The 11,000-nt window shown below is 35.2% G+C and overlaps 2 protein-coding genes across 2 annotated transcripts; one reads left to right on the top strand and one right to left on the bottom strand.

Annotated features, from left to right (window-relative positions):
• The first annotated feature begins 2,059 nt into the window (after positions 1–2,059).
• Positions 2,060–5,472, top strand: LOC106341764. The gene is made up of 6 exons (XM_013780479.1): positions 2,060–3,327; positions 3,463–3,581; positions 3,719–4,180; positions 4,258–4,522; positions 4,614–4,804; positions 4,902–5,472. The coding sequence occupies exons 1-6, from the start codon at positions 2,569–2,571 to the stop codon at positions 5,023–5,025; spliced, it is 1,920 nt and encodes a 639-aa protein (XP_013635933.1). The 5' UTR covers positions 2,060–2,568; the 3' UTR covers positions 5,026–5,472.
• On the bottom strand, positions 5,431–6,515 carry LOC106341765. Its single transcript, XM_013780480.1, has one exon. It carries the CDS (start codon positions 6,465–6,467, stop codon positions 5,619–5,621), a length of 849 nt encoding a protein of 282 aa, XP_013635934.1. The 5' UTR covers positions 6,468–6,515; the 3' UTR covers positions 5,431–5,618.
• Positions 6,516–11,000: the final 4,485 nt, after the last annotated feature.

Raw genomic sequence — 11,000 nt, 5'->3', positions numbered from 1 at the left:
GGGGAGGTATTAGGATATATTCTATATATCGGAAAGTAAATATTTGTATATCTTCCATTATAGATTTGGGATTGCCTAGCAACCGACTTTGTACGTGTATATAAACAAGGTCGTTGACCTAATGAATGATATCAGAAATTCCCTACTCTAATTTGTCAAATTATTTGATTTGACTTACCTCTCGTAACCACGTTAGTGAGGAAACCAAGAAAATTGTTGACCACAACCATATTTTACGGCACTTCAATTCTTCGTTTTTTTTTTTGTCAACAGTATTTCATTAGCCTCATGGGCTTTTAACTTTGGGTACAACTTTGGCATAAAGCTCAACACTTTGATACACATAAGATCAACTAGAAACAAAGACACGTGCAAGCTTTTACAAGAGAATACGTGGCAGATTCTGGGCTACGCATGCAGAAGAGAGCTGGCCCTCACCGCTTCGACTCCACCGCCCTTGGTTCCAGAAACGAGGAAACCGTCCGGCGTATCTCTATCATCGGAACCCGCTGGAAACTCTCGTATCGCCGAACATTGCACCCAAAACAATGAACCTTTCACTTTTCAACAGTGATTATTGGCCAGAGAGGCTGAAAATCATTGCTGATATCACCAGAGGAAGTTCAAGTCAAAAGGAAGGAGATCCTATATCAGACCGTTGTTTCCAACGCCGATTCTACTGAATCTGCTTCAAAACGACTTGAGAAGCCCATCTAAACTCGACCATCTTTCTCAGAGATGCTTTACCGAAACGCCAATATAAGGCTTAATAGATGGTAAAGGCTGATTCTCATTAAAAGAGGCTCAGTTGAGGTGATGAAGAAAAGCATCTGACCATTAATCGACGGGATTAAGATGAAGAGTGGCGAAAGGTGTAGCTTCTAATCCTGATCAGGATCAGACCTTTATTTGCTTCAATCCAAATCAGAGAAAGCATCTGCTTTATGATCAGCTCTGTTGTGATTGAAACTCACGCCAAAAAAACTCGCCATAGCGAAGAGCTAAATCCGCAACTGGAAAAGAAAGTCGCCTAGCGAAGCAAAAAATCGTTCTGAAGATCGAGTATTTACAACCAAAAAGCGAAAGGTAAAAAAAGGTAACCGGCGGCAAGAGCCACCGACCACCGTCGAGCAAATATGATTTTCTTACGGTACACGTCTAGAAAGAAAAAGTATATAATTCTTCGTTCAAACAAACAAAAAAGATCAACAGATCTTTTTTTCTGTTTTATGTACGAAAAATACAAAAACACATGGTTGCAGTCGTGTCACGTTGTCCAACATGAGCGACCATGTAGGATCAAATACAAGTGATCTTGATTTCTTTTTAATAAATCTTATTCCTTTGGAATACTAAGAGTATGCGCCACGGTGAGACTCATTAGAGTCCTTAGCGACAAGGACATTTAGGATTAATCCGAAATATTTTGGATTTAAAAAAAAAAAAAAAAGATGACCATTCACGGGCCGCCACATAGTCGTGGAGACCCGCAAATAGTGCAAGGATTCAATAAGAAAGAATTATTATTTAAGAATTTTAAAGATTGAATCCTTAGCTTTTGGTGGAATCTACTGATTATTTAATTATTTTTTCCCTAAGGATTTCCACTTAAGGATTCTCATTGCGAATGCCCTAATTTATCTTTTATCAGCTACTTACTTGGTAGGTTTTAAACTCTGCTTTAGAAATTAAAACATATGCAAGTTAATTCATTAATTCAAACTAAAAAAACACTAATACTAATCTTCTTAGAGCATGATTATTGGGGTTCTTAGGGTGGGGTTATTATATTTAAGAACATGTTTTTAGTTTTTTAGTTAAAAGTTAAGAGACGAATTTTTATATTCCGCTAAGAACCCCACTTAGCCCCAATAATCATGCTCTTTATACATATAAACACTATTCATCATAATTTTAGATGACAAATTCACAGTATAAAATTTTCGCATAATCTTGATCCAGAAAGCTAAAATAGTTTTTTTTTTAAATATAAAAATGAAGGAAAATTAAACTAAATTCCACCTAAATGCTGATGTGAATCCAGTTTAAAGGCCCCCATTTGCCAACGGCTCATTTCTTTGTACTCTAACTTCCGGACCCTCCTCGCCTTCATCTTCATCATCATCAATAACCTAATTAAGAGCACTAACTACTAACTAGGAGAGTTAAATGATCTTTAATTGTCACCTACATAAAATTCCAAACCTTATTAGAAGCTTCTTCTAGAGTCTAGACCCTCAACATACTACTTGTCTTCCCTAATTTTACACAGGGTTTTATATTCTTTCTTATTCAAACACGTTTCCAAGTTAGAAGATGAGCACAGAACAGTTTTGTTTCTTTTACTAGTCGTCGGAAGAAAACCTTAGTAAAAAATAGATAAACAAAAACAAAACACAGTTGCACTGAGTTTCTGTTTCTTTTATCGTTACTCTGTTTTTAGCTGAAACAAAGTGTCTTCAGTTACTAAACAAACGAACTTTTCTTTCTATTTTATTTCCTAAGATCCGATCAAAGATGGGTCTTTACGTAGAATGTCTTCGTCTTTGTGATCGTTGACGAAGAGACATGGCAGCGTCTTCTCAGGTAGAGATCGCGTCTCTGCGATCTAACTTCGGGTGTCTCCTCAGAGATAACAACCGAAGAAACAACAACGATGACGTCATTGTCAAGAAGAATCTGAACGCACAAGTGAAATCTCCAGTTATCTCCGACAAGAACTCGCAGAACAGAGTCGGTTCTTGGAAAGGAAACAAGCCGAGAAAGAAGAACAAAAGCCGTCTTGGATCGCCGGAGAAACAACGTAACCACTTTTCCGACAGGACTAAACCTTTGAAGAGAGGAGCTTCTTCTCTCGTGCAGATATGGGAGGCACGGCTGAGTCCATCCAACGGCGGAAACTCGCCGATCCACGGCCAAGAAACAGAGAGAAGTGTTGGAGCGAGCGTTCGTGAAGAAACCAACCTTTCGGCTCCCTCCATCGACGGCGAATCTGAATCGGAGAACGAGTCGAGGGATCATGATCCAACGGTGGAGATCGAATCCGAGACTCTCCACTCGGTTCCTGACTCGGGAGAGAGCAAATGGGGAAGAGTCGCTGAGATTATCCGGAGACTGAAGCTCACCGCCGGCGACAATGTCGGTGCAGTTGCGAAAACTTATTTGCCGGAGAAAAGTATTTTTCCGGTGGTTTCTTCGCCGCGACTCCGAGGACGGCAAGCGTTCTCCGATTTGCTTGCGCGTCTGGAACGGGACCGTCACCTGGAACTGGATTCGCTTCTTGAACGCAACGCAGTTTCTAAATTTCCTCAACGCGGTCGCCTCCAGGTAACTTGTATTTGCAGAAACCACCCAATATTTCCACAATATTTACACAAACAGCTCATAACTTAATTAATTACAAGTTAACCCAGTTGCAGAGTTGTGACTTGTGAATTCTCACGCTTTTCCTTGTTAACACAGTCAATGTTGCGGCTAAGGAGTCTCAAACGCGGCCTAGTGATTCAAGATCGTCATCGGTCTAGCGCAAAATCACCTGATTTGAATCGCCTGGAACATGGCCCTACAGTTCTCCACCTAAGGTATGATCAAGAACCTCTGTGTTTCTAGTTAATGTGTTTATTATATCTTATAAACTATTTTGCTGATAATTAAGCAAAAAAAAAAAAAAAAAAAAAAAAAACTATTTTGCTGATCTCAATCTTTAATCGTTACGCAGGGAAAGATTTGGGGCAAACGCTACTTCTTCTACGGAGCGGTCAAGCCTTCCAAACCGCAAGACAGAGGAGGCAATGCTATGTAAGAAAGAAACTGAATCAAATTTGAGTTGCCTTCATATGCAAGAAATCATATTACCAGAAGCCTTGAGCAGAAATTCTGATAACAATAGCCCCAGCACCAGCGTGACTCATCGAGAATCACAGATTATGGAGAACATGGTAGAAAGCGGTACGCAGGGGAGTCAAGAAACACCATTCCTTGAGAAACAAGAAACCTCATATATATGGGAAGAGGAAGAAGAGTGTGAGAATGAACAGTCTTGTTATGGAGAAATGAGCTACGATTGGTTTACAGAAATATCTCGGCCTCGGACTTACTGGGAAGATCTGAGGCAATCGCGGTATCTACAAGTGATGAACTCCCGATCTGACAAAGATGATATATGCAGACTCCTTGAGAGGTAAAACCAAATCAAATAATCATCTATCTTAACCCAAAACTTATTTTAACCTAAAGTCGGTTCTCTTGGTGAACCAGAAGAACGGTTTCTGATTTCCTTCAGAGCGGATTGCGAGAGAAGATCGATAAGTTCATAATGTCCCGTGTACAGACACATCCTATTCAGCGTATTCACCAAGCTGGTAAAGAGGAACAAAACTGTGACGTAAGCGAAGAAGAAGATGACTTGAGCCAGACGTCATCGCAGCTATTTGCATCATCACCGGCAGGTTCATGGAGTTCTCAGGATACAGGAGTTACTTCCACTCCTGACTTATTACCTTTGCACAACCTTCAGACAAATGTGAGTCTTCTTTTTATTTTAGACATTCAAGAAAAACCGAAACTAAACCTTGTGAGATTAGTATTTATATCACAAAAAACATATGTTTTAGGAGATGGAGATTATAAGCGAAATGAGATCACAGATCTTACACCTACAGCTAGAAATGTCGGAGCTACGAGACTCTGTCAAAACGTGTTTGGACGTAAACGCTAGCCTTCAAAAGTCAATTCACCGTGAAAATCCACTGAAACGTAAATGCTGCGTTTGTAACGAGACGCAAGTTGATACACTTCTATACAGGTACCAATTACACCTTATCTCTGGACCTTTGGTGAAAGGTTGTGGTCTTCTTTATAAGTTTCCTAAAAAAATTGTATTGCGTTTGACTAATATGTAGGTGCGGCCACATGTGCACATGCCTTAGATGCGCAAACGAACTACAATGTAATGGCGGCAAGTGTCCGATTTGTTATGCTAAGATCCTTGACGTTGTCCGTGTCTTCGTCGATTCAAGGACCTAAATATTAATAAAACCAACGGTTCAAAACGCTAACGATACTTCACTTAACCTTACAAACGTTTTCTTTTGTTTTATGACTTTTTTTCCTTCCGTTGTTTGCTTTTAAGCTAGACTGTAGCGCGTTTGCGTTTTGGATCTGCGTCCAAGATTCATATCTATGCTCTTTATAGGTGGAATTACTAACCGAGCCTTCTTGACGTTGAAGTTTTCTTCTTGTAAAGACATACACTACACATGCATTTCCACTTTCCTTCCATCAAGTTTGTGCGAGGTTGAAAGGTTTAGTATTTACCGTTTATTTTATATTTTATTTGTTATGTACGAATATAAAAACAATGACAGAAACATGTTTATAGCATTGTTTTACGGATCGACCCTTTGTAACAAGTAAAGAATTAAGCAGAAAACAGAACCAAACAGGACAGAGGCATTATTGTTTGAAAAAAAAGAAAGATGAAAGATTAATTTTCCTGAATGCTCATAATCTGGTTAAGCAGAGACTCAAACCAAAATAGAACGTAAATATTCGCTCTATATTGATATATACTAATAGACACACCTAATATTCGTAAATACGAAAATATTTGTTTTATTTCACGCGTTCTGTGCTGCTAAGAACGTATTGAAGTCATCTCTAGCTTTAAGCAGCCGCGGGGTGATACACGATCTTGGTGATGTCGGGCATGAAACAGAGGACGTGGTCGAAAACCTAACACGGCGTTGCGGTGACATCTCAACCGAACCTCTTTGTTGCCTTACCGACAAAGAAGTCTTTAGAACGCTTCTCAAAGCCGGACTTCCTGTTTCCTTGTCGAAGAAGAAACCTAAACTCACCGGCTCTTGCACATCTCCGCCGCCCCCGCTCCCACATTTGATCATCTCCACCGGCAGATCGAAGTACAAACGACCGTTTTCTCGAGCCAGAGCACTCGTTGAAGCCCATGAGCCACACTCGAATTTCTCAAGCGAGGCACTTAGCGAGACAGCAGAGTTTGAGAACGATGACGCTTTGATCGTTTTCTTCTTTATAGGAGAATCCTCACTTTTTGGTGACCTAACAGGTTTCTGCTTCCCAAAACCAGGGAGAGATAAACAGAAGGCACTGCACTTGAAATCTTCTTCTTCTTCTTCAGAAAACATGGTTTCTTGGTGGCCAAGCTTCTTCCGTTGCTTCATCATCGGCTGGGGAAGAACAGGTAACGGCACGGCGGTGTCTCTTGGAGGAGACATCGCCAGAGGTAAGACTATTCTGAAGCTTTCATCTTTTACAGATGGGCGGGAAACTGTCAGCTGGTCCTGGAGAGCTGCATTCTTCGCCAAGAAATTGAAGTTAGAGCTAGGGTTAGGGTTTTCTCCGGGAGAAACGCTGAGACTCTGCCATTCGTCGTTGCTCCATTTGTTGGTTAGACCATCTTCAAACACAATCAACGCTGGAGGAGACATCACAAACTCAGTAAGCTAAGATAATATTATTACTAAAGATGGTGAACGAAAAATTGAGATTTTTAGGGTTGGCTTGGAAAATTAGAAATCTCAGAGTATATATAAATGTGGGAAGGAAGTGGAGAGCACGTCTATGGTGGTGTGGAGAAGTAGTGATTAACATGTACAGGTTTTAATACAGAGGCGGTCTGAAAAAGTAGGTACATGATAGATATTTGAGTATAAAAATCAAGAAGATACATGATAATGTATGATTATACTAAATTCGTGTTTCCACATTTTGACCATTGTGCAGTACGCGAGGATAATCAAATGAATTGTGAATCTTGACCAAGAAATAAAAGAAAATGATTTTTTGGTTGTTGGATCATTAGATATATTATGTATATATAAAGTTGGGTTTGCTTCCCTCCTAGGCCGTCCACGTAGTCACTAATTCGAATGTTGAGAACCCGACACGTGTCCACATCCAAAATGCAGCGTTTTATTAACTTGGAATTAGAGATCGTGTGGGCTTTTGGTGTAACTCATAAATATGCGGGAATATTGTCGTGTGAGCTTTAGATCAAATTAAAAATAATATTTTTAACAACATACTTTTATATTTTAGTAAACAAATAATGTCGTGTTCTTCGTCTTATGAATACGTCATAAAACAGCTCTTATAATATTGTTGATATTCAATCTGATCATACCGGTATGAAAAATTAATGTAGATCAAGAGAATCGAGTACGATGATTTTAATTGGATTTACATGTGTCAAAATACAATAAAATGTTTTTATTTATTTTAATGTGTAAAATAGCCCGTAAAAACCAAAAAACTAGATGAACCAATAGGTTTATAGTATATTAGTGAACTTACATATAAAATGTATAATATTATATACTGAATACAAAATTGAATTTACTAATTTGATATATATAGACTGAGCATTTAACATATGAATAATGTTTTAGCAAAAAAAAACATAGGAATAATTATTTTCTTTACCCATTTACATCAATTTATTTTTTAAAGTCTATGATTTCACGATAAATAGAGCTCCTATGATTATTTGTTTTACTCATTTACATCAATTTATTTTTTAAGCTCCATGATTTCACAATAAATAGTGCTTCTAACTTTTTTTTTTTCATACAACAACGCAAACAAATTATTATATATTACCCCTACTTAACTATTTGAATAAACGAACACTCTGATATTTGAAAATTTTGAACGATTCCCTTTGTATTGTAACGGTTTTATTTCAAAGTATTGATACACCAATGCAAAAATATATTTTGCAAAATAATTACACGCATCTGCAGCATAAACCTTTTATTACATATGTGCATGGATGTTATAAAAAACGTCCAAGCAATATTATCATTTAATTAAATATATTGTTAATTCATAATGCAAGTTTCCACAGTATTAATAAATTCTAAATTAATTGTAAAACCTATCTAATAAATTCTAAACTTATTTAATATCGATAGATCATATTCAATTTAAAGAGTGGCAGAGAAGTTGAAGTATAACTTTCATTAGGAGAAAACTTTCACATTTTAACTAAAATATACACAAACCAAACTATTCACACTAACAAAAGACTGTTTTAGTTAAGATAATATAAGTTTTTTTTAAACATATTTCTCTGGCATGATCATTGCATAATTATATGCGGACATCATTAATCTTATTATATTAGATTGTTCTTCGTAGAATAATGACAATTATTGTAATTTTAATTCAGTCTAAAAAAATTTATTAAAAATAGCAACATGATCTCCGAATTCTATTTATTTATTTTTATTTATAATATCATTTTTAATCTACAATTTTTTTAAAAAAATGCTTCATAAAATAAGTTTTTTCTAACTTCCCGTCCATAGGGCGGACCGACCCTAGTATGTATATATTTTGCTCTTTGATATATGTATATGTTTAATTCTTGGCAATAAAGAGAAACAAATGTTGCCAACGAAATACTATGGTTTTGGTTTTCATTTTATAAAAAAGAACAAATTATTCAGCACCATTGAGGATTTTGGAAAGTAGTTGACCTAAGAAGAGTTAGGGTAACTAGGTTTTATGGTATTTGCCAATTCTAGACAAAAACTAAAACCATATTTCATTGTAATCGGTCTATTCTGGTTTACTTTGGATTTGTTGTGGTTAAATCCATTGGTTTGTTGGATTAGAATTTAGAAATCTTAAACATGTCTATTCTGATATATTGGTTAAACGCAATATTCATTTTAAAAATCCAAATAGCCCAAAATACAATTTTAATATATAACAAAAAGTTCGAAAATAAAATCTCAGTATAGTCTCCAAAAAATGATTTTGTAATGGAACCAACAAGAAAATCTTAGAAACATTTCACCCGAAGTCAGTGGCGCTTGAGGGAAATAAACTCAATACAGTGAGCGAACTTTGGTTCGAACCCCTGGTCACACGGATATGGACTATTATTTTCGGTTCATTTGAATGCCCAAGAGAGGGTTTATCTGTGGGATATACCTCCACCCGGGGTTAAGTCTGTATTTTTAATAGATTCAGGTTTAACCCTTTATTTTAATTTAAAAAAAAATAACAGTTTGTCCGATGTAAGACATAACAGTGACCTATCTCTCCATCATCAGATTTCAGATAACCATTGATCAGATGTTTTTTTTTTTGAAAAGACCATTGACCATATGTTAGTCTCATACCATATAAATGGTTTTTTCGCATCTTTATAGCATCTCCCATAACTGCACCAAAAGTGTTGAAATTACACCAAATTATATGTTTTGGTGTCATAGTTTTTTTTGTCATCTCCAATAATGACACCAAATTTTACACCAAAAGTAATATTATATATTATTTACGTTCTAGTTTTAAATTTTTGTATTTTTTATTATTTTTAATTGATAAATAATTATTTTGTCACATTTAGATTATTATTTATATTTTTATTATTTGTAAGTGATAAATGATAATAGTCATTTAGTGATTTATTTTGAAAATAAAAAATAAAAATTTAGTTTTTTAATTACATAAAAATAAATTTAAAATACAAATAATACAATACATTAATGTTTAATTATAAATTTGACAGTAATTAACTATATTATTAAATAAATCAAGATAAAATATACATTTTAAAGATTTGGGGTGATGAATAGTGTTAAACCAAATTTAGTGTAATAATATTCACATTACACCAAATTTGGTGGGATGATGTCAATTTTGGTGTCTTGTTGGAGATGAAATTACACTAAATTTGGTGTTTTGGTGTATTGTTGGAGACGACCTTATAGTATGTTCTCTTTATTCATGTTCTCCTAATAAATGTTCAAGTTCTCTATATGTTCAAGTTCTATTTATTCAAGTTTTCCGCATCCTTATTGTATGTTCTCTTTATTCAAACTCTCTGTATAAATGGTTTTTTTTTCGCATCCTTTCAGTATACTATATGTTAAAGTTCTCTATATGATACTGAATTGTAAAAGCATTAGTCATCTGATAGGAACATCGAGAGTCAAGATCTAAAACATGAAGAGCTGTTATTGTTTTCTCCTTTTCCGCGTAAATCCAATCTTGATACACACGTAAATAACCATGAAGATTGATCCACTTTTCATTCGAGCAGAGCAAATGCACTTTTTTTCAACATCCATTTTTAAAGATCAAATAGTGGTCGAGTTCTAGTCGCTCTGAAAAGGCAGAGCAAAGGTATTTGTTGATTGTATTAAACTTAGGAGTGAAAAGTGGAAGATGTAAGAACATTAAGGTGTAGAAGGAATATTTAATATGCTTCCTACTTTCCTGGACTGAGAGCCAAACCTGATTCATTTATCAAAAATAAAACTGAAATTTGTAACCTTAAACCTGAACTTTTAATGCCAAATAAATATAATCAAACCAAACGAACCATACAATATTAAAATTGTAAATTAAATTAAATATATACAAAACTACGTTTAGATTAAAATAAATTATCTATATTTTATTCACTTCCTAACAATAATTAAAATAAAATTCAAAGCAAACCGAAAATTTTGAAACCAAATCAATAAAAAAATCTAATCCTAATTCGGGTCTACTTTTCAAAATTCAGAAAACTCAAAACCGGTATAAATTTCTAACCAAACCAAACCACTTAGAAGGAAAAGATTGATGGAACCTTCCGCTGACGTGTTTCAGTTAAAACAGTGTGCATTTCGTTTGGCGGTTATTCTATCTTTTTACAACATATTGTACCGCCTTCTATCTTTTTCTTTTTTTCTTATGTAACTCTATCTGATTTCTATTTATTTTAATTTTTAATAAGTTTATTTTACAATTTTCTTAATTAATCATTCATCTGAGGAGGTGAACTCTCATCTCAACCAGAGCCAGCTCTAAAATTTATGGGATCTGAAACAATTTGGGTATAAAAGATAGATGATCTATAAATATACATGTTTTGGATAGTTTAGAACTCAAATAATTTATACTCATATGTTTTTGAGTTCTCACATATACTAGTTCAACTTTTTTTGTTCGACTAGAAAATA

The sequence above is a fragment of the Brassica oleracea genome, chromosome C4 (genome assembly GCF_000695525.1).
Source record: "Brassica oleracea var. oleracea cultivar TO1000 chromosome C4, BOL, whole genome shotgun sequence".
Taxonomy (NCBI): domain Eukaryota; kingdom Viridiplantae; phylum Streptophyta; class Magnoliopsida; order Brassicales; family Brassicaceae; genus Brassica; species Brassica oleracea.
Note: the sequence above shows the minus strand (reverse complement) of the source record. Positions and strands in the feature narration are given on the sequence as shown.